Source organism: Zootermopsis nevadensis, unplaced genomic scaffold (genome assembly GCF_977971745.1).
Source record: "Zootermopsis nevadensis isolate Lab colony 2312 unplaced genomic scaffold, Znev_1.0 Znev_ptg000025l, whole genome shotgun sequence".
NCBI lineage: Eukaryota > Metazoa > Arthropoda > Insecta > Blattodea > Termopsidae > Zootermopsis > Zootermopsis nevadensis.
In genome coordinates, this window is record NW_028259157.1 from 12,182,661 (window position 1) to 12,206,377 (window position 23,717).

Sequence of the window (23,717 nt, forward strand, 5' to 3'; positions counted from 1 at the left end):
AGCTTTGCTGGTCAGGCAATGACCGAGTGCAGTTCAATGTCTACCAACAATTATGTAACTATGAGTATGTAACGTTCACTACATAAACCGTACAAACTGGGAATGACCATAGGGAGTCGGTTCGGAGAACGGAACGGCGCCTTCGTTTAATTGTTCAGTTGCAGTTGCAACTGCGATGCACTCCTCAGATATATTACAAATGCACGATTACTGTTCCCTTTTGCATAACTCTCTTTTTTCAAGAATATATTTAATAAAGCAACAACTTTCACTCACAATAAAACGTACAGTTTTTTCGAGGTTACAATACCTCACCCTTACTTGTGTATTTTTTTCTTCCAATTTTTAAACTAGACCAAGAAGAAAAGGGTATGCATGGACAATTCATTTTTGCAACACATGAAAATGTCCTCACAACCAAAGATTATTAGGCCTATAAATGTGCAGAAAATGGAAATCACAATTGGTGTAACATCGCAGTTATATTCTCTTCGAAACTGACAGGACTAAATTATGTGAACATATAATTAATTTAGATGTGAATCAGATATTGTACGTTTCTTGTTTTGTGATGTGTTGGTGCGAAAAAATTAAATGTAATTGACTTGCTATCTTTTAAATTATTTAAATGGATGCAAACTGTATCGAATTAAAATGTGTCAAGTCTTTTGTTTAGTATGTTAACCCTTTGAAGGCCAAGATCTTGTTAGTAATATTTAATAATTCAGTCCGTACCGCAGGGAAAACATAACACTTTTCCAACAAAGATCAATTGATTTATTCTGTTTAATGAAGCAATCCCTGTCTACAGTGAGAATGATGGGAAACCTATAAATATAAAGTGTAGCGTTACTGATGCATAAAGCAGATGGCATATGCGGTTACCACTGGTCTTTAAAGGGTTAATTACACATTTTGAAAGAGGGGCGAAATCTGCTCCGTTGCCTTTCTTTGCGACCTTAGATCTAGTGAAGAAAGGAAACTGTTGATTTGCTGTGTCTTATCTCTGGCCTGAACCCAACAGCTTCCGGCAAGAAGTCTTGCTTCCGGTTTGTAGTGGGTGGGTTGATAAAATGAAAAGTCTTGATACGAGAAAAATTATGCTGCGCTTCATAAACGTTGAAAGAACACATTATACGCGCCTACCAAGGTGATTATTTTTAGCCATTAACACAAAACATATGCCTGGCCAAAAATTGAGCCGGCATATACTAGGCACAGGCCTATCCCATTACCCATTTTATTGCACGTCTACTATTGAAATATTTTGCTGGAATCTCTGAGAAAGCATATTATAGTGAGCCATGATAGCTGATAGCATCGTTATGATTCAAGCTGCCTATCATGCAAATGCTTGCAGGTGTGCTAAGCAATAAAGAGAGACAATAGGTCCTCACTGGCCTTGCAGATGTGTTATTGACAGCCAGGCACACATTCTAATGTAGGCCTATATAAATCTCAAAATGGATATCACCTGTCATGACCAACACTTTTCATGGTTTTCCTGAGTGTCCATGATAATGCTTAAAGTAGAGCACATCCTTTCCTACACTTTGTTCATAATCCTGTAACTTCTCATCCCAACTAAGAAATGAAAACTTGAAACAGCATCTTTAAACAAATGAACCACTAGTGTCTATTTATAACAATAATTACACTACCAAGACAGTGACCATCGTTGAGTGGTTACCACTACCACTTTGTATTCTGTAATTCCCAGGTTCAAATCTCAGCCCAGAAATTGGCTATCCTGACAGATTTTTTCATTATATTCCACAACCCTTCAGGCAAGTGGTGGGATAGTATTTGAAATTAGCCCATGAATGTTTCCACGCACACACTTCCATTCATTATTTGACTGTCATCTTATGTAATACTACACAGTCTGAGTTCTTGGCAATGTAGCTTAACATAAACTAGAAAATATAACCAAGATAGCCTTGAGTAAGGGAAGAAATCATGGAGGAAAGTAAATTAAAACATCTGGCTCCAAATTTGAAGAGTTGTGACGTCTTGAATCAGAGACGTAACTAACTCACTGATGAAGTATAATGCCAAAAGAAATACTTCAATAACCTATAGGATGTTCATGCCATTTTGTGCACAAAGAAAATTATTTCATAAATGAGTCCCATATGACATACTGCTCCTCCCCCTTTTTTACTTGTAGCTGTGTTGTAGTCTAACAGCTTGAGGATGTATGTAGTCCATTAAGATAAAATCAGTATTAAAACAATTGTCACATAAGCTTTCTTCCCCAGTTACACACTTATTTTTAGTAAAAAACTGATCCAATTCCAAAACAAATATAACTGCAGAACAGGAAGAAGTTGTGATGTTTGACATTAGAAATAAAAATGAATATTTTATAAAATATGTTACAAATTTATTCATTACATTGTTTAAAAACAGCATTTAATTTTCTACCTTATTTTTATATAAAATGTGTTTTTTACAGTCAGTGTATCACTCAAATTAACAAAATATTTATATTATAAACAAAAAATATATAAGTGTTCATACTTTATTCCCATATTGATGAAAATTATCTGCAATATGCATTACATAATGATTACCCACAAATCAATGGGTTCACTGGACATCACACATGTAAGTTGTCTTACCGGAGTTAGTCCCATTCACGTAATTTATAAAAGTATATTTTGTAACATTGCTGCAGTACTTCTATTTAGATGAAAATCAATGTTATTTGAGTATCTGCTGGTGTATAACTTTGTAAAAACTTAAACTACCTTACTCTGACACCAGCCAAGAGCTTGGTCAGAGATTAACTGAGGTTATGATAATGTACTGCTTGGTCAGAGCTAAGAATCACTTGCTAATCACTGAAACATTCAGCAAAGTTAATTCACTAATTTCACTTTGTAAGGGGAGATCAATGTATTTTTCTAATCATAAGCATTTAATTATAAAATAATGTTGAACGTTTCAAATTACAACTTGGTTTATATAAAATGTTCTTTCCTTTTTGAATAAAACTGTCATACTTTTGCTATAAAACCACTAATGGAAATAAATTGGATTAATTGCTAGTTACGGTATTATAAAATTCCACACAAACGCTTGAACCAGCAATCTGCAAATAGTCTTCACCTTTTAGGAACAGAATGATAATTGCAATTGACAAACCTGTGATAGAGCTCATTTTCTTCAGCGTATTTATTCCCACTATGAATTTGTCAGTCTGTATATTATTATCAGTTATACTTCTGTGAGGATGGGCGGGGCATGTAGCGCACATGGATGGGACAAGAAGTGTGCACCAGGTATTGGTTAGGAAGCCTGAGGGGAAGAGACCGCTGGGGAGACCTAGACGTAGATGGGAGGATAATGTCAGGTGGGATCTATGGGAGATAGGAGTTGAAGGAGAAAGGATTTTGTTGGCCTGGGTCCGGTGGAGGGCATTGGTTAATTTGGGGATGAACCTTTGGGTTCGGTAAGCGATCTAGTTAGTTAGTTTATACTTCTGTAATATCTGTGTTGATCAGAGCAGTCTCTTGCTATTTATCTCTTACAACTATGAAGCAGTATTAGTTTTATTGATGCCAAGGTCTGAAAATGTGACATTTCCTCTTGTTAAATGGTTTACCTTACAAAGATGAAAAATAGTAGCTGAAGCTGAGGCTGTCTTCCATGTCATAAACTTCCGTATGGCTACACTTCTTGACCCCTGTTGGAATAATAGAAGTCATAACATTTTTATAACACATTTCTTTCTTGGTCTTTGAAAAAAATTCATAGTTCTCCTACTAACATGAAAAGGAGAAAAATTACCATATCAGGCAAGTAAGAATTGAACATTTAGATTATAGTAGCCATCACCAAATTGCATGCTTCGAGGTCATGGAAGGACTTCATGCCCCTTAGTGTGCAAGTCTAAGCCAACAGTACAGCTTTGCTAGCTTTCTTATGCTGCGAGTTCCCAGCTGTCTTCACTTGCCTGAGCTCCAATGTTTGTGTTGCAATACTCTACAACTTTGTTATAACCATGAAACATGAATTTTAGTGATGGCTGCTACAAAAGAAAAAGTATGGGAACTACTATGAACATGCATGCACCAACTTAGGAGATGGATTAATGAAGCCATAAGAAAGAAGTTGCAACTATATAATCCCATTAACACTGAATTGTGGTTCATATTTTCATATTTTGTACATAATATGGAAAAATACCAAAAACACACACAACATAACAATTCCATTACAACATTTTATTATTAATCAAAATCAAATGCATCTGTGAAATCAGAATAATAATTATTGGGCAAATCTTAATTTTTCAGCTTAGAAAGTTTTATAAATATAAGATCTTACAATAGCAATGACTAAAAAACTTTCAGCGTTCAATAAGTATATGCAGGTGAGGTTGATGTTGTCATTCTTCTGGGCTTCTACACGATGTAGATTCATTGACAGGGAACCAACATTTTGGACAAATAATGGTATCCAATTGTGAGTCCACGTGCCATCAGAACCCAGAAGAATAACACCGTCAACAATGATTTCTATCTCCACTGACACCTGACTACCAACCTTCACTCATAAAATTCAACACATGGTTGCACAAAAGAAGTGATTAATTAGTATGCTTATATTAATAACAAAATAAGTTGCCTGAGTGATTATGTTACAAAGCTACTGTATCAGTATACTAGAGATACATAACAGACAAAAATATTACAGGATTTTCACTTCTTTGTGTTCAACACTGAGAATCAAGCACAAGTATGTCATGCATACAATACATACCAATCAAAATGGACAATTTTCAGATTCTGAAAATGTAAAAGCTACGTCTGTCATAAGTACAGTTAAGCTATCATTTCACCCATACTTAGCATTATTGTGCCGAGGTTTATGGAGAATGATGTCAAAATGATAATGAATTCTGAATGCAGTAAATTACGCACTTAAGGCTAGAAAGAACATTTAAATACAAACACACAAATATGAAATTTCGCAGTGACATTCTTTCTTGTCAACTATATATAAAGTACCTACTCTGTATACGAGATTTAAGGGTTTCAAAGCAATGAAACACGGATTGTGGTCTTCCAGGATGACACCATACAATCTTGAACTACAAGGTATTTCAATACAGAAGACCACAATCTGGTCCTATCTTAATATTTACATCACACAGTATAGGGAACTATACATTGTATTATACATATACATCATCCTCTTAATACTTATACTGCTATAATACAAGTAATTCAGAGAAATTGACATGTCCTTTCCTTCAAATGCTTCTGTTCATTTAGCAAAACTAGTAAGAACTATAACTTAATGTTTATCAAATGGGAAAAGGGGGTTTAAATTCACATACTGCAAGATTGCTAGCTGAATATTAACTGTGGGATGCTTTAGCAGTATCGGCATGTCACTGTGATGCTGATAAATATAAAATTTAGTGACCCATTTCTGAGCATAATTTCCACTAGTACAGATTATATCTGACTACAGTGGCCACATGGTTCAGGGTATGGGTCTTAACCACTTGGATCATGAGTTTCAATTCTGCTTTTGGTATGGTGTTTCGGTATTTAAAGAAATAATCTACATAATACTGAATACAAATTATTTTGACTAAAGCATACTACATATTGTCACATGACAAACCAACATCTCAAAGGGTATGCACCCAAAATAAACCGCATTACTGACTTCGAAAGTATGGGTACTATGGAAGACATACAATAGTTTATATGATTAGGACAGAATTCTGGATTGGATGCATAATAATTGCACAACATTAAAATTTCCAAAAATTTCATTTACATTACAAAACTTGGAAGATCTTTATCTGAACACACTCAATGTAATTATACCAAGGAATCACTTTGTCACAACCAATAAAACTACAATTTGTAATCCTACAAGCTTACCTGCACATAAAAATTCTTGCCACATTCCAAACTGACATACAAACAGTGTGTAGAAGTTCAGACACAATTCCATTTGAAATTCTAACTCCAGGCATCAAATTTAAACTTTGTGTGGGAAAACAACAGAACTGCAGAGAAATGGATTTTAAATCCAGTTCAATTAAAGTCACAACCAAGCTTTCAGCCCTGATAGCTGTTCAAAGTCAAAGGGTTTATGGAATCCAAGAACATTTTATTCAAGAACACATACTGTGTTGAGATATGAGGTTCTTGCGATGTTGAGGATGATGCTGCTGTTCTTCTGGGTTGTGACGTCATGTAGGCTCTTAATAACATACAAGAGTTTCAGCGAAACAATGGTATGTATCCACCTACAAGTCTAGATGGTGTCATAACTCAGAAATACTGGTATCTATGTATGAGTTTACACTGCATCACAACCCAGAACATCACCACCATCATATATGGTGCTTTTGTAGTCTAACACTCACATGAACTTGGTAATTCTGAAGCAATGCAAGTTTTAATGCAAAAAAAAAAGTCATTTATTTAAATGCAGAGATTATCGAACATTGAATGACAGGATGATTACAAATAATAAAACAGGAACAGTATGGAAGGAAATGATTATGGTGTAACTATCCATACATATGCCTAGAGAATGAGAAACCTCCCCATGTATCATTTTGATGTATTGGAGAGGGCTCAGTTAACTTGATGACCCACACAGCTATGCTGGGGAACCTTAAGTATGCCATAGTGAAAAGGTGAGGCAAAGAATAACCAGTAACCAACAATGGGCAGAGAGGACTCTTATTAGCCGATGAACAAACAAACAGATGATCAAATGACAACTAATGCTATGACTAAGTTTAAATGAAAGTTTCATAAAATATTCAGAGAAATACAGTGAATGCATTACAACTTTGGCAAGATATAGGATTATAAAAATGAATACATTATGAAAGAACTTAAAATTGAATTGGATTATGCAATAATATCAAGAAAACTGGACAAGCCTTAGAGATGGAATTGCGATGGAAATGTTCCTGAAAGCAATCTTAAAATAATGACTTAAGGGAAGATAATCAATAGGACATCTAATAAAGTCTGACCATAACAGGCCACAAGGCATACTTGATAGGAAGCAGCAGTATTACAACTCTGACTGAAGAAGAATTTAGTGATAGATTTTATGACTTCATGAAAACAGAAATTTATAATAAAAATCTTTCTTTCCCCATTTTCAATGAGAATTAATACCACATCAACAAACCTTCAACTGGACTGTCAGTTTACAGAGTGACTGAAAATTAAACGAAAAATGTCATGACTTACCACTTAATAGGTTTCCTCTTCCAAAATACATTTTCATATAAGAAAACTCGCGAATGTTAATGCTGTCGATATTCGGAGGTACCTATCACTTACTGTGAGAAAATCTTCAGCTTAATAAACAACATCAAATCAAGAATTAGGATGTGTCATACTGATCAACAATTGGAGGGGTGTATGTGAATCACAAAGTAGAAATTAAACCTGATATAAAAATATTAATCAAACAACAGCAGTGGTAAATAATTGCAGATTTTGTCAAAGAAAACTGAGTAACATGTGAGACTGTCTGAAATTGAAAATTGGTACCCTCTAGACAACTGCTAGAGTAGTACATTATAACACAGTGCAACCCTTCACATAGAAACCACTACTGACAAGATTAAGTACATCTGAAAATACAGGCTACTAAACAAAACAACCACATCAACATACACCTCATAAATGGAAGTGAGGAATACAACAACACAAGGACAGAAAAAGTGACACACTGTAATCACTCTCCAACAAGAAATTAGCACCATATACAACAAGAATTCCACTCAAACGGAAATGGGACTAATAATACTGAAATAACTCATACCATCCTGTCATTTGATACCATGTACTGTATGCAAATGACAAAGCATAATTACATAAACCAAGAGTAAAGTTCTCTGAAAATTTCTTACATTGTGGGGCTTGTGATACAAAGAAATTTCAATATGAAATTGAAATGTTAACATTCCAAATACTGATATGTCAGTTACACAGTATGTCTGATTTTGAGTGGATTTACATTCCTGGTATTAATATTTACTATGTTTTAGCATGTTAAAATGGTTACAAATTAGTTTTCCAATCCTCTACAAGCTCTAAAAAAATACAGAATCATTGCTTCTAGGCTGAAATAAATAAATAAATATATGTACTCTTTTACCGCCAATAACTCGCAATTTCGCTTAACAATTATGGATGGTATGGGAATGAATGAAGGGATAAACTACGCATGCAAAGCAAAGAATATTTGCAGCACGACTGTAAAAATATTATTTTTGCACCAACTTATGAAACTGATGGAAAGGACACAGTTTATGCTGGTCAAGGCATGCAACAAACATTCTTTACGAGTACATGAAACTGCACATACATAATTATAATGATAGTCTTCTCCTTCCTTCCTATACAATCTGTAACTGAAGTGTTCGGAGAGTACTTCCAAGGTACAGATATGAACCCATTCCACACTGATTTATATTTAAATAACCTTCATATCTGTTAGTATATTTTCACTGTAGTGTAAAACTGCCGTTGTTGGAAAGCCACATGTAATCAGTTTTTACTACTAAGAGATGGCAGGATTAATTTCTTTCCTCATAATTTTTAAACACCACATAAGTTCAGACAAAACATGCCAGTGATCGTAAGTGACATATCATGCGCAGTATGGAAGGGGTTAATAAGGTGTAATGAACTTCCAAGAAAATAACTGTTACAAACACATTATTTTCACAATACGAGCATTCTACACAACTTTAAAAATATCATAAAAACTGGAAATTCAAGAAGTAAAGAACAATTACTTGCACATTAACAAGAACAAATTGAGAACAATAAGTTTTTAATGCAAAAGTAGATTTATCACTACTGGCATTAAATTAAATGATGTACTTTACATGGAATAAGTGACTCCAGTTCTGTTGTGGCATTTAAAAGGCATAATTACATATTCTACCTCAAAGAGTCTTGTAACACTTAAAACAACAATTTAACAAATACTCATGAAATGACAACCTATTAACTGCAAGAATGAAAGACAATTTTCCACATTAAAAAGTTAAACATATTCAGAATAATTAAAATTACCAATGACATGCTTAAGCAAAAATATTATCAGTTAAAAGTATTGTCTTTCAAAGAACTAAAACACAATTATGTCCCACAGATTTCCATTTAAAATGGTGTTTTGAAGATGAGAGAATCTGCCCTGATAACTCCAGCCTGAGATCAGAAATAAAATTACATTATTCACACACAATGATAGAAAGCAAGATAATCAACTGCTTGCTGCCCAACACATCCGATAAAATGGCTTAAAATCTGTTTTACTATAAACAAATTTCCACCTGTTTCTTTCTGTCCTCTGAATGTAGACCGAATGTATAAAACATATTCTAAGAATGAGGTCAATGAACGAAGCACCAATTAAAATTCAGTGATGTTGCACAGGAAATAACTCTGAATAATCATAAGTGCTTGATAAATCTCATAAAACTATTTTAGCATTGTGTTACTTTACACAGTTGCTTTTCCATCTCTTCCATCTTGTATTTTTATTTTGTAAATGAGGGTCATTTAAGCAAAATACTTACTACACAAATTAAAACCTAACATAACAGTATCTGAAAAGTACAACCAGAATGCTCAAATACAATATTTACAGAAACTTTCAATCCTCAACTTCCTTAAATGAAACTAATTTGACCCCTTAAAGGAGCAACAACGCACTAACATTTCCTCACAGTTTGTATAATTTCTATATAAAAGACATTTTGACATAATTCAGTGGAATAGATTCAGAATGATGTCCCATTCCTCCAACATTTATTTACAGATCCTTACACTAAAAGCAAGATGGCAGGAACCCAGACTGGAATAAAAGGTCGTTGAGCCAATAAAAAATTAAATTGTTCTTTACTTCTCAACTTCACAATTCTGTTCAGAATTTAATCTGCACTTAAAAAATTACTAGAGAAACATTCACAAACATGCATGCAAACAGCTTTCTGAGATGTACATGTTAGTGAACACATCAGCACTAAGAAACATGCCCCAGCTCTGCAGAGAAGCAATCTGTAAAGGAATGTATGAAAATGACGATAAATTCCACATCCCAGATCAGACTGTTACTCATACTCTGTTATCCAATAAGATATAAAACATTATATGGTTCTGAAAACCAGATCCTCATATCAATTCACACTTTCACAAATATGAAAATACAGTTATCAGTAAAACCATTCCTGCAGTGCCCTAATCAATCACCCTTCTCTGGACCTCTGTTAATTTGAAAACTCTGCGTCAACACTCAGGTTTAGCGACCGAAGTCTTATCTCCCCATGAGGTTCAACACACATTTTCCAAAACTATGACTTTCTTTCTGAGATGTGACATTCTTCCAGCAGTAAACACGCTGATTATGGTCTTGTGCGTTCTGATGCGGTGTTGTCTTGTAGGCGGTTACGAGTATTTTGGAAAAATGTTGGCATCTGGCTACAAGACCACACAACACAATTTAGAAAATTTTGGTTTTCTTGTACAGAGTTACGCAAAATAATAATAGTATTCCAAAATTCCTGCTATTAAACATTTTGGTTTTTGAATATGACTGTCTTCTGGGATACTGCACTCTTCAGTGTCACAGAAACTGACTGACATCTTATTGCCTCCATCATCAGGGCAATAAGACATTCCATGGTGTGACACTTGATTACGAAAAGGGACAACTTAACCCTTATCTTTTATAAGTAAAGCAACTGAAATAGTCAAAATGTTTACACAAGACCAGATGCTAGAATCATAATTTTCCCAGTGTTATTTCTTCTTTCTACAGAGAATAGGAAAACAGCCACTACATTACCAAAGGCTATATCAGATACCCAAGTTAAACTATTTTAATAGTTACATACATAATTCTTTATTTCACGTTGTGAGGTATACGGTTTTCATGACAGTGAGGATGATGACATTATTCTGGGTTTTAACGCCATGTAGACTCATACATAAACACATACATTTTGGAGAAATGCACAGTTTCCAGGCCCAGAAGATTGAGAAAGTATGTTCCTCTAAACACTGTTATTTACCTGTGAGTCTACAGAGTGTCAAAACCCTGAACATCATTTATTCCAAGTTATTTAATGTTCAGGTAAACTTTATTTTAATATACCAAAACAAACTTACCTTCACTGGCCTTGAGAGCATATTTTGTATTGATGGACTGCAATAAAGGCAGTACGTAGCCAAGAAGTGGACGCTTGGGGGGCTCTGCTGACCAGCACTGCTGCATCAGCAGCCAGCACTGCTCATCAAAACATTTCAGCCTTTCTGGCCGCGTACCTGCATTTCAAATGAATTTTTAATAATGGAAAGAACAAAAATATACATGAGTATAAACATTATGCAAATTAAATTATAATGATGTTTAATCTTCACTCACCTTTCTTAACACCAGTCCAGAGCTGCTCCTTATTTTGAAACTGTTCAAATCTTAGAGGTAATTTTACATGTCCAGCACAGATATACCAGAAGAGAATTCCAAATGCATAAACATCCACACTGCTGTCATAATGACCTGAGAGCAGTTCTGGAGCCATGTGAACTGGAGTTCCCACAATACTGCCAGACATCATAGCTTCCGGAATGCAGAAGCCGAGGTCAGTTAGTTTGGCTCGATTGCCGTAATCCAACTGCAATCAAAGTTTAGTTCTAGACCGAGGTTGAAATTTCTGTTAAAACCAACCTGAAAACATTAATTACTTGACCCACTCAAGTTAGTAGTTTATAATCACTAAAACTGAATAAATAAAAATATGAATAAAGTACTTACTTAATAAAAATTTTAAATTTACACAATCTTTCTTCCTCTCCAGCAAAAATCTTCATCTGCATTTCACTTTTGTAAAAGCAACATTTGATAACAGTTTTCTAATTGATCATTTAGTCTCCTTAATTACAAATTACTAGAGAATATGGCACAAAATAATTCCTCTTTCAAATGTTACTTTTTCTTAGGCAAAATATACTAAAAGATGAAATTATCATGGGGTTCAAAGGTTAAATTTAGTCTGTGTCAATATGGAACATGCTATAAGCTGAGATTACTTACCAAGACATTTTTTAATTTAATGTCCCTGTGGACAAGACCTTGGGAGTGAAGGTAACGGATGCCCTCCACTACGTCAATTGCTATCTGCAGACGAACAAGCCACTTGAGCCCCGATCGAAGTCCACAGTACAGATCCCGTGACAGCCGATTCATGATCAGAAGAACAGCTGGTGAACAGCCTCCGCCATATGTATGATCCACCACAGAACCACGCAACTTCACAATATGTTTATGTTCAGGAATTGTCCTGCAGTACAGAATACAAATTACAGTATAAAAAGCAAACTGAAGCACAGCCGTTTCCATAAGTGAATAAATCACAAATGCCCTCCAATATCCGTTGCAAAACAGAGTACAATAAACACTACTAAATTCTCATTTGAGGATTTAATTTCAAGCAGAGCGAAATCCATCATAGCTAATAACGAATTTAAAAAAATGCAAAATTTAAATACCAAAATTCATCGATTACAAAATTTTGCAAGCACTTCAAATGTATTTTGTACATTTTTAAACAAACTTGACAAAAATAATTATAGCTAAAAGCTTATAATGTCCAAAGTAATACATCAAGATCAGAGATTTTAAATTTTTCTTCCTCTCAGTTTTCAGTTCCATCACTTTGGTCCCAATGTTTTTCATTCAAGATCCATTTATTACTTTCAGGCTGGTTTCAATTAAAATAGTGAAGCTATTCTTGCTGCAGGTCATAAGTGCATACATGAAATAACTGTGGAGAGGTTAGCTGTAATTTATTCAGGAGTAAAAAATTAATTCTATTCTGCTTAACATTCACTAATGTTTAAAATAAAATTTGCAGAACTCAATTATATGAACAGTTTGTTTTTTTATAATAGTATTTATATTTCCTTTTCTTGGGAAACCTGTATTTCCCCTATAAAAGGAACAATGCCTACAAGAAAGTAAAGAAAATGGTCTGGACCCATTTTGGATAGATGACGAACGAAGAGGGAAGAATGTGTAAACAGAAGTATGAAGCCAAATTTGAGGCAAATTTTGATTTTATAAGGGTTTAAATGTCATTCCACATCACTGCTAAAAAATCCTTCAATGTTGTTTAATACACGTTTGTGTGACAGCGATATTAAGTATGTGAAACTTTCAGACAGACACTTCCATACACTCAACAGAATTATAATAAACTTTAATTAACATTTAGATAAGACTGAAGACAGATGAAGTCCTACCTTGTATAATAAAACTCCATTGCAAGGTCATTCCAATGCTTGTCATCAGGGGGTACAACAGACTTAACAGCACAAGGACCAGACCCTGCCCACGATTCACAGGAAAACACTACGCCATACTGTCCTCTACCAATCTCTTTCCCTTGCACTGGCATTCCTGTACGTTGAAAGAAGAAACTTTGTAACTAACTCAACTCAACACAGTCCTACTTGAGAAGCTAAGTTAGTCAAGACATTCATTGCTTTCTATGGCACCCAAAGGTTCATTACTGTCTTCACAAGAGCCCACCGCTGGTCCATGCTTCCCAACCAAAATTTTGTACACATTTCTCTACTCATTCATGTGCACAAAATGCACTGCCCATCTCATTCTTCATTTGATCATCCTATTAATATTTGGTAACGAGTAAAAATTATGTAGAGCTGTAAAATAACTGAATAAACAGTCACAGACAGATGATGAGGAATAGTCCTACAGCTGGGGGTGGGGTGGCGGGGTTGGACAGTGGGCTAATAATACGACACTGTAAAAAAGAAGCATGTTATGAAATGTTAAATAGGGCACAGACTTGGGTGCATTCTTTGAAACAAACTAAGAAACGAGAAATGTACATGACTAAATACATCAATGCCAAAAGTGTTTTATGGGCTCTCAGAGCAGCAGAAAAAGGAAAAGATTGGAAAACAATTTGTTCAGGCTTCTTGTTCCAAAATACTTTGTCAGGAATATGACTCAAAAGACAGCCAGAAACCACATAAAACTTCTCATCGAGAATGATATGTCCTAGTTAAGAGCCATCTCAGAACTTCCTGATACAAGTCACTGGCATTTTCATTGACAATTCTAGTTTAGTATTGGAAATAAAGTATCAATTTATTTGGAGTGGTATTTTTATTAAAGCAGTCAAAGAAAGGCATTTTACAAATGACAGAAATAGAACATTTTTCACCCTTGCAAAGGATTATTTTCTTCACCATTTAAATACCATAACAGTTTTTTTTTTTTGGAAAATGGACCAAATAACGAGTAAAGCTCATTAATTTTGACAGCTTGAAAATACAATACTGGATTTAATCAAACTTTCATTATACAGCAGACTAATTCTGCACATGGCACATGACAGCAGATTAACATGTAAACTCTCTTTACCATATCGTATCATGTCACACATAGATGTACTCTCCAATGCAAGGCGAGCAAGTCTGGGTGTGTGATATTTGCGAATTGCAATTCGTTGCTCTTCTGTTCGTTCCAGGTGTCCTGAATAATGACTCTCCAGAGACCGAAGGGCAGACTGAAAAGATTCATGTGAAGCTTTGACTCTGTCACGGAACTGAAATACAACAAACAATATGTGTTAGTGGCATGAAAATGAAGTTATAATGATGACAAATTATACTTTGGTGTGCCGCCCCAAACTGAGTTCGACTCCCAGACAAGCTTCCTTGAGTTGAAAGCAATGAAAGGGACATCTAGTCTCAAGTCTCATTTAAAGAAGTAGTGTTCAAGTTTTACAATAAGATTATAGTAACTTTCTGCTAGAATACAGCATTTTGCCGCTGTTCTTCTTACCTGAGATGAAATGTTCTTTGCAAGTCGTGTTGCACTCAGAGAGTCCAACATTTCTGTGGCCACCCTCTTTTTCCAGGCAACGTCCAGACGACGAGCTGCGGTCCACGGTAACTGAAACGTGTGCAGTAATTTCCGCAAACGCTCCAAGAACGTGTGTATAAAGGAAGATGACGACGAGGTAGTTAACTTTACATTATAAGCTGCAGTCAAGATCTGCAAGTGAAGAAATAATCATCATTTAAATACTTAAATGAAGTATGTGCAGCCAAAATATAAAATTAAAAAGACTAGCAATGATAATTACTCTCATCCGTGGGTTTTCATGGCTGGAGTTCATGTATAACTTGCACTGTTGATGATACATTTATATAACGTAAGTTTAAAATCCAACAGAATGCAATTCAATTGATGGGTTAGCATACTGGGCCATGTGATTCATGACGGAAGCTCCATTACTACATCGACGTATCCAACATTACAAGCTGGAACTGTTACCTGCTTGACTGCATCACTTGCTGATGAACGCCCATCCTGATCATAGCAATTCTTTTCCAAGCTCTCTAAGCACCGCTGTAATGTGCCAACAAAAGTGTCCTGGAGACAGGCCACTGACTGGACAAGTTGCTGTGCAACAACGGAGCTCAATCTAGTCAGTACCAAATGCTGAATTTCAGAGGTGGCAAGTAGTACATCTTGAGACGATTCAACCTCCTCGCTGTGCAGCAATGTCACACCTAATAGCAATAACATTAATAAAGATAATAATAATTACTTGAAATTAGTTATGGCATAACTTATCATTTGAATGTTTCAGTGATAACCACTGCTTAATTTACAGTGACTAATTCATGTCAGAATTCAATTTTACCAGTAACCACTTTTGTTATTTTACACTTATACTGACTTCCATGTTTATAACGAACCTAGTCATAAAAACAATATTCTTTTTAAAGTTAAAGCTGAACGAAACATCTTTAAAAGCAACTTTTTAATAAAAATATATGTATGAAAATTGCCCTACTAAGCAGGGCAACTATGATGTGTTTACTCAGTAATACTAAATCGGATTGGAAATGAGACTGTGCATGAAGCATCTAACATAAAATTCTCATACTGAGGAATGTGTTAAATAGTTTTGTTGTATGCAAATCACATACCACGATACTGATATTCTGCCGCAATTTCAATGAGGCCTTCCCTCATTTCCTGTAGCGTTACTTCTATTAGGTGAGTAATTTCTTTCTGCTTCTCACTGGCAACAATCATTAAACTTTTGTAGAGATCTGCTTCCTTCTCCTGAGCGTACTGAATACGTCGGGGTGTAATTTGAATCTCTCTTGCCATGTCAAACGCTGAGAGAATGAACCTTCGCAAACACTCGCTGTGAATCTAGTAAACAAAGAGTAACAAATTAACAATTCAAACAAATGTGCAATCTGAGGCACTCATGGTAGTAAGGGTTAACAATTTTGTTCTTTTGCAGTGTAATGCTGTGTAGACTCACAGGCAGGAGCCAACATTTTGTAGGAACATACTGTTTCCATCTGCCCTAAAAATGGAGGTAAAGCAGCCAAGCCAGCTTGGCTTGGGGGCGAGAAATTGTCCCCGAAGGCGGATGAACTACCTAGCTTAGTCAACGGCATAGCATCAGGGAGGCAAGGGGAAACCACCTGATTGTATTCTCAAGAGAGCGCTTCATGGGTGGACAATTCCAACCCATGAAGCGCCACCACGCCCTGTTAAGGGTCAAGGACAGAGGAGAGGATGTTCCTCTAAAACACTGGTATCGACCTACAAGTCTACATAGTTTTACAACCCAGAATACCAACCCTGACAAGACAAATAATGTTTGTCACAATACAGAACAGACGTTTTCCTTGCAGCTGTAAGTAACACACTCCAAGTTGACTAAAATAACTATTACACTTACATCAATTTAAGCATGACTTTTACATGCTTTGTATAATATACCGGTATAGTGCATTACCACTATTACTTTTCATGAAATAAAACCATTACATCTGCTTCCATATTTATGTGCACTTTTTTCAAATAAAAATGTGGAATACCCTTTGCAGAAGCCACGTTTCTCTACAGAATCTAGAATACTCATGCTGGATGGCTTTTATAAAACTTCATGGGATACTAGCAGATTCATGCAATTTACTTACATCATTAAGGGTTGATGAAACATGAACTAAATGTGACTGGAGACAACCACGAACAAAAAACAGCAACTGGTCAAGTTTATGCAGTCCATCAAGAAAATCACTACCGACAGAAAACTGGCCACAACAAGGTCTAGTTGTCATGCTAGGCTCCTCCGAATCTGTCTCTTCCAGGTGAAGGTATCCTAGAAAGGTCATGAAAACTTCTGTTCACCGGATTAAAATTGTGCTCAGCTCCTGATTTAGTTCCACAAACACCAACACTGAGCTTCAAATTAAAGTGAGTGTACAGATTTTTCCCAATAAAATATCGACAGAACAAACTCTAGTGCACCTCACAAATTTATTGCTTACATTCAGAATTTTAAACAGAATGCTCTTAAATTTGCTTCTGACCAAACTGGTGAAGAATTCAGGTCTGATGGTGCTGTCACTGTTGCTTCACAGTGCGAGTGAAGTGCAAAAACTTCAGCAAAATTCTACCAGACAACACAGCGCAACATCCTAGAAGACACATCTTATTTATAAAAACATTCTCATAATTTCAATTTACTATCTTGAATGACCAATAATTACAAGAAGTATCCCAAAATAAAGACAATAACCGAAAAAATCAAGATCTGGGTTGAAAATCCATGTCCTTACCTATCCTTGCAAGTTGCTGAATTAATCCCAATAAAGACCTGTCAATATCCTCGCGACGCAGACACTGTGATGTGTAAGAGGATTCCTCTTGAAGGCATGTGTTCTCCTGCAGCTGATGCTGCTCTGATTCAGTTAATTCCTGAGGAGAAGCTGAGGTACAGATGAAGAGTACTGGCAGCTCAGGGAACAGCTGCTTCAGCTCCCGCAGGTCACAAATATTCTACAACAGATGAAAACAAATACATCAGTTTAGGAAATAATATACATACAATGGACACACAAAAATAATTTACAAACAAACAAAAAATATTTTTTTCTAAAAGAGCAGTTCAAAGTGAAGAGTACTTTATTTTACAGGTAATATGACTGGTACAAACATCATTAACACGTGTGTGTGTGTGTGTATCATTATATATATCGGTACTTGTGGGTTATCGGGACACAAAACAGAGAGGCACTGCCCAACATCATCTGGATTCATATTTAGCTGAGTTCATGTGGCGTCATACAAATGATAACTGCAATATTTTTAAAACGATTTTAAAATCTATAAGAGAATTTTGGCCTCCGGAGACAGGTAGTAACAACAATTAACATCTCACGCATATCAAAATAAAATATAATAATTCGTCATTTATTGAAATAAAATATAATAACTTTCAAGTACATTAACGTAACGTAACCTATTTTTAAAGTGATGTGTCCCGATAACCCACAAGTACCTATATATCATATGAATACATTTTTGGAACATTAAAAATTATAAACTTGGAAACTTAGGTTATGTTCAACTATTAGGCAGTTAACACCGCCCACAGAGCGTAGATCACCAAGTTGGAGTTAATATCTACACAAACAGAAGCACATGAATAATGTAGGCCCGTAAGTATCACCTAGAACGGTTTGATTAACGTACATTACTTATTTTACTAAAAGCTTGCCGTCTGATACCATCATGTCCATGAGTGGACGTCTGTCTGGGCGTCTGCCCATCCAAGGAACCACTGGACTAATAAATGAATTCACAAAATTCTGCAATTGGCAGCTTGCATCTTGTGTAATTATATCTTGCACTCTTTGAATGATGAATTGCAACTGAAGGCCTTCATACATTTTAATTGTCCATAACCAATATTAATATGCACATAACTTAATTAATTAAATTAGGTCTTCTTCACACTCTTGTATGAGTGAAGAACACCTCATGGGCCCACTGGTCTGTTATTCAGTGACAATGTGAACTAAGGTCAATGTTTGATCACAATGCTGTAACAATGACCTCACAGCACATTACTGCGACAATGACCTTAGATACCATTGTTCACTCTGATATCACTGATGAATTTGTTACTCCCATGGTTGCCCTGCAGACATCGCCAGTAATGTGGCATAAACAGCGCCTTCGGAATTCCAGTCTACTCAAGAGAGTACGCTTTTCTAATATTATTTTTCTTTCAAACAGTCTACATAACAAATTCCTACAATTGAGTATTTTGAGTTTCATTGCATTAATATTATATTGTGTCTACTGAAAAGTATTAAATCTGTATCAAACTGTAAAATATTTTGTAACAAACCTGGTCAGTCAGAGAATCCTCTCCTACTGCATATAAGAAGACAGGTAACACATTTTCCATTCCTTTGGAAAGAATCTCTCTGAACGTCGGTGAGTGGTGAGTATCAAAGTCTGGAGGTACAAGAAGCTGAACATTGTCCTTGAAGAGGGGATGACAAATCTCAATGTCTAATATTGTGGAATGTTCTGCCATGTCCTGGAACAAGAAACACGAAGTAGTATGGCAAATAAAGAGAGAATGTGTGAACAAGTTAGAAATAAAAAGTACTTTTACATATTAAGGGCAGTAGGACAATATGCAACTCCCGGTGGTGCCCAGATTTATAACTTGTGTCGGGCAGGGCCGTGATCTAGGCATCACGGAGATTTCCTCCGGGGGCTTCCCCGGTTTCTCCGTGGCATCCCAACAATTACTCCATACACCCAGAAGAAGGCAACCACTTCTGGATCACCTGCCTAGAAAGCATATGAACAGGTCCCTGTCAACCTGAAGAGGATGAAAGGATCATGTTCATGGTGTCACTAGGGATCGACTCCGACCCGACGGTACAAAAAAAAAGGACAATATAACATACTGAAATAATGCAAAAATTACACACTACTATAATTATGATAAATGTAAGCTTATGACACTTTTGCCACTGATTAAAGAGAAAACACTAGTTTACCTTCTCCTCAGCCTCTGATCTCCTCAAATCTTCTTCCGGTACAATCGTCCATGCTTTATCATGTGCTTGCAGATCATCTACAACTTCAAAATCTGAGCTGCGCGTTACTGCAATGTGACTAGAAAGACCGTACAGAAAGCGAACCCATCTCCATGAGCTGCCGCCTGGTGGCAGAATGATTTCCCCAAGTAGGGCATTTACGAGAACAGCTTTTGCGTGGCAGCTCTGTCCCAGTATAACGAGCGCTGGATGACACTCCAGAATAGAACGAAGTCTTTGGAGAACAGCTGGCACCAACACCTGAGCCTTCAGGTCTTCTGCAAAGAAAAGACAAAGTGTAACGTTCATCACCAGATAATTCTCTTATGGTGGTTAACATAATTTTGTACTTTTTCTCCACTGGGATGGCATAATTTGCTTACTGTTGACACAGTACAGTATATAAAACCATCCCTGCCTATCTCAATTAATATCCAGAAGTTTACCATTCAACATCAACAGTTGAACAAATTACATTTTCTTAATTTATTTGAAACTTAACATAGTGTTATGGTGTTCAATCGAGCAAATGCAGACTGAACATAAACTACATGTCTTAAACTCGCCTTTCACTGACACCTGTCTTAAAGTGGCCATGGATACCTCTAAAAGGTTAAATTTGCATTGAAAAATATTAACTTTGCCCTTCAGTACTACTGAATTATAAATGCTTGTACTTTTAAACATTAAAACCAAGTCATCAATAACAGTTTTAGAGGCATGACAAACATTCTCTTGAGAAAGTGAGTATTCAAATTTACGTAGGCAACTTACACTAAGATCATCATGTTGTCAAGTTCATAATGTTGAGAATATACCTGAAACTTTTTAAAAGCACAACATTAAAGCATCTACTTACCACCTGGAAAGATACATGCTGCTGTAATTTCTTCCAGAGATTTCTGTGTCTCTCGTAGTATTCGTCGCAGATGATAACAATTTTTCAGAAATTTACGAAATTCTTGGGGAAGTCTGGTGACCATTCTTAAAGCAGTGCTTGGCAGTGTAACATGTGAAATCTCTATAGCTGTGACCATTATATGCTATAAAATATCTTTGGATGCTGTCTCATTACAGCAACCCTGAAACAAATTTACAAATCACTCAACTATTTAACCTGTCAGTAGGGAGTGCAGTTTACCGCACACAGATGACAACACCTGCTTTGTGCTTTCATCTTGTAACTGTCTTTGAACTGCATGAATTCTGCTTGAACAGGTGTTTAGATTAATGGCTCAGTTTTCAAGTGGTATATGTACTGATTAGATAAATGCAATTCCCCACTTCTTGTTACCTGAGATTTGTATTTTAAGAAATGGGATATGAGAGTGTTCTCCTGGTATCTCCTGGGCTGACAAACATGACCAAAAGTCAAGTTTCAAATGTGCCAACAGTTAAATTAATGTCATCTAGCAACAGGAAATTAGGGAATGGCATACAGTGTAGTTATATCCTTTTCTAATCTTAATATACTGTTTTCTTCTACTGAATAAGGCAGTCTTCTAGGATGGTGTGCCATGTAGTCTGGTAGGCTTATGTTGTTTGCTAAGCACATTAACATGCACTTGTTTGTTACACAATATATGTCATTCATACCTGATTTCTCACTATCTTGACATTACTGCAGCTGAGGGGCAGAGTGCTGTCCAAAAACATGCCAGAAGGGTCTTCATTATTGTGAATATTACGTTATGGTTGTTATATCACCCAAACACATTTATATCATCTGCCTTGATTACAGCAGCTCTATCAAGCAGAGAAGTCCTGAAATAAACACATCAAATGCTGATGCCTAGAAAACATGATGAAACTTTTAGGAGTGTGTCAGTACGATTCTGTTGCAAGTATGTGAACATCATTTATTCTTCGGTTAATTTTTCAAAGAGCTCCAATATATTGTTCCCACACAATGTTTCAAGAGATTGTGCTGTCAGCATGTTTTGGATGATTCAATTTTGTACTTGGGTTTTATCGAGACTACTTACATGGAGACCAGAATTTCCAATACTAAAGGAGCAATATGAAGACTGTTGTAATTTTGTGATAAATTATGATTGTCTTGTGTTGACTTCATGAATCACACAGATCAACTGAAACATTTCTACATTTTCAATATATACTGTTATTGCAGTTAATAAATACTCACTGTGAAGACAGTACAGAATTTCACTGAGCCAACTTCTGAATAATATGGAAAATTCTAAACACAGCACACCCCTGTAACAAGAAATTCTGCACTGACCACTGACAGGTTAGTGTGAACTGTATTACGAAGACGACAGTATTGTTTTTTCGGTATGACCAGGAAAATCACTATCTTCACTGTCAGTACGGCGCAGCTTAGGAACATCAGAAACAAACTAAGGTACTTAATCTAATTATGCAAAACCCGTCTGTCTACGACATCATCCATGGTGTCTGTTATTACATAAATAATAGCTTACCATAAAATTTCCTCATATGACAATGGATGCAATACTCGATTACTCCCGCCGACTTACACGAACTTCCGCGTCAATGATTGTACAGAAATCTGTACAGTTTATGTCACGCGTTGTAATCAACATTCTTGCCAACGAGATGGCAGCTATATTTCACCCACGAGACGGATCTCATATTCCATGCTGCAAATCATGGCACTTCGTTAACTTTGTTATTGTGAAGAGAGCGATGTCACGTTTACACCTAGGGGAGAGATGGCGCAGCGTTAATATTCCACTATTCTTTGATGGGCTCCACGTTCTGCAGTAATGTATGGGCAGTAAGATTTTGGTTGTAAAAACTCATAAGAAACTAACGCGTAGATTGGACGATAATGTTAAACTGAATCTGTGAGTAGGTACAGAAAATTCAGACTAAACTGAAATAATTCTGGACAAAGTTCTATCCAAACTCCTGTAATGAAACTCAGAGTTCTACAACAGAACTTTTGTACACATATTAGTGTACCCTTCTCGGATTCGCAGGGTATAATGACAAAAGCATGTGGAATAATTCAATACACACAAGTCTCTCGAAAAGGCGACAAGTACATGACATAGGTGGACCTCAGGCTGTCTTTTTGGTTATGGCGGTGCGATCAGGGCTAACTGAGGGGGGCCCTAAAAAGATCAGGGGTGCACAATGTGGTTTCTACATGTTGAGGCGCCTCCATATTTTAGCAACGCTGTAACAAACCATTACACTCGAGGTATGTTGCTTGAGGATCTATATCGCATTACCTAAATTTTATAAAAACTAGCACTTATGTTCATGTTTGCATCGTGTAACCACGTTTGTGAAATATTGTTTTATTGAATTCAGCCCACAGAAGGAAAAATCTGCTGTTATTCAATCTGAAATATGTGTCACGAGAACACAGCTGAGCAAGCTACAATGGTCATTTTCGTAGTTATTATAAATTAGGGGTAGGAAGGGTTCTGATGATGGAGGCAGTAAGCACATTCGAAACAACGATAAAATTATATCAGATTACACGCCGCAACATCCTTTTAGACACCGTCATCTTTATGTTAAGTCTCAGTTTATGGTTTGCTTATGATTATCGTGTAGCATGCGACATTGTTTTCTATTTATGTTAATCAAACGTTTTTCATGTTGATATTAAATCCGTGATGTGTCTAAAAATGTTGACAGCTTTAATGGTTCAAAATACTTCCAGTATCAAATTTCTTTTCGAAGATGGCTGTCTTCTGGGTTATAGCGCTACGTGTTCTGGTAGAAGTTCAC

The 23,717-nt window shown here is 36.0% G+C and overlaps 1 protein-coding gene across 8 annotated transcripts in view; it reads right to left on the reverse strand.

Annotated features, from left to right (window-relative positions):
- Nucleotides 1–2,364: 2,364 nt before the first annotated feature.
- LOC110833211 (dual serine/threonine and tyrosine protein kinase) overlaps nucleotides 2,365–23,717 on the reverse strand; it is a 101,027-nt gene continuing 79,674 nt past the window's right edge. For 2 of the 8 annotated variants that reach the window (XM_087355928.1, XM_087355930.1), the window contains exons 6-22: nucleotides 22,433–22,673; nucleotides 22,135–22,205; nucleotides 21,585–21,752; nucleotides 20,848–21,070; nucleotides 19,950–20,266; nucleotides 19,283–19,477; nucleotides 17,706–17,925; nucleotides 17,064–17,245; nucleotides 16,050–16,281; nucleotides 15,388–15,626; nucleotides 14,893–15,105; nucleotides 14,470–14,653; nucleotides 13,320–13,476; nucleotides 12,112–12,358; nucleotides 11,443–11,692; nucleotides 11,187–11,342; nucleotides 4,131–10,496 (exon numbers count right to left, since the gene is read on the reverse strand). In XM_087355928.1, coding sequence (XP_087212054.1) covers nucleotides 10,333–10,496; nucleotides 11,187–11,342; nucleotides 11,443–11,692; nucleotides 12,112–12,358; nucleotides 13,320–13,476; nucleotides 14,470–14,653; nucleotides 14,893–15,105; nucleotides 15,388–15,626; nucleotides 16,050–16,281; nucleotides 17,064–17,245; nucleotides 17,706–17,925; nucleotides 19,283–19,477; nucleotides 19,950–20,266; nucleotides 20,848–21,025 — 2,934 coding nt within the window. In that variant the 5' untranslated portion in view covers nucleotides 21,026–21,070; nucleotides 21,585–21,752; nucleotides 22,135–22,205; nucleotides 22,433–22,673 and the 3' untranslated portion in view covers nucleotides 4,131–10,332. Of the gene's footprint in view, nucleotides 3,692–4,130; nucleotides 10,497–11,186; nucleotides 11,343–11,442; nucleotides 11,693–12,111; nucleotides 12,359–13,319; nucleotides 13,477–14,469; nucleotides 14,654–14,892; nucleotides 15,106–15,387; nucleotides 15,627–16,049; nucleotides 16,282–17,063; nucleotides 17,246–17,705; nucleotides 17,926–19,282; nucleotides 19,478–19,949; nucleotides 20,267–20,847; nucleotides 21,071–21,584; nucleotides 21,753–21,973; nucleotides 22,078–22,134; nucleotides 22,206–22,432; nucleotides 22,674–23,717 lie in introns of those variants that run through there. The other 6 variants (XM_087355933.1, XM_087355934.1, XM_087355935.1 and 3 more) reach the window with 6 other exon arrangements.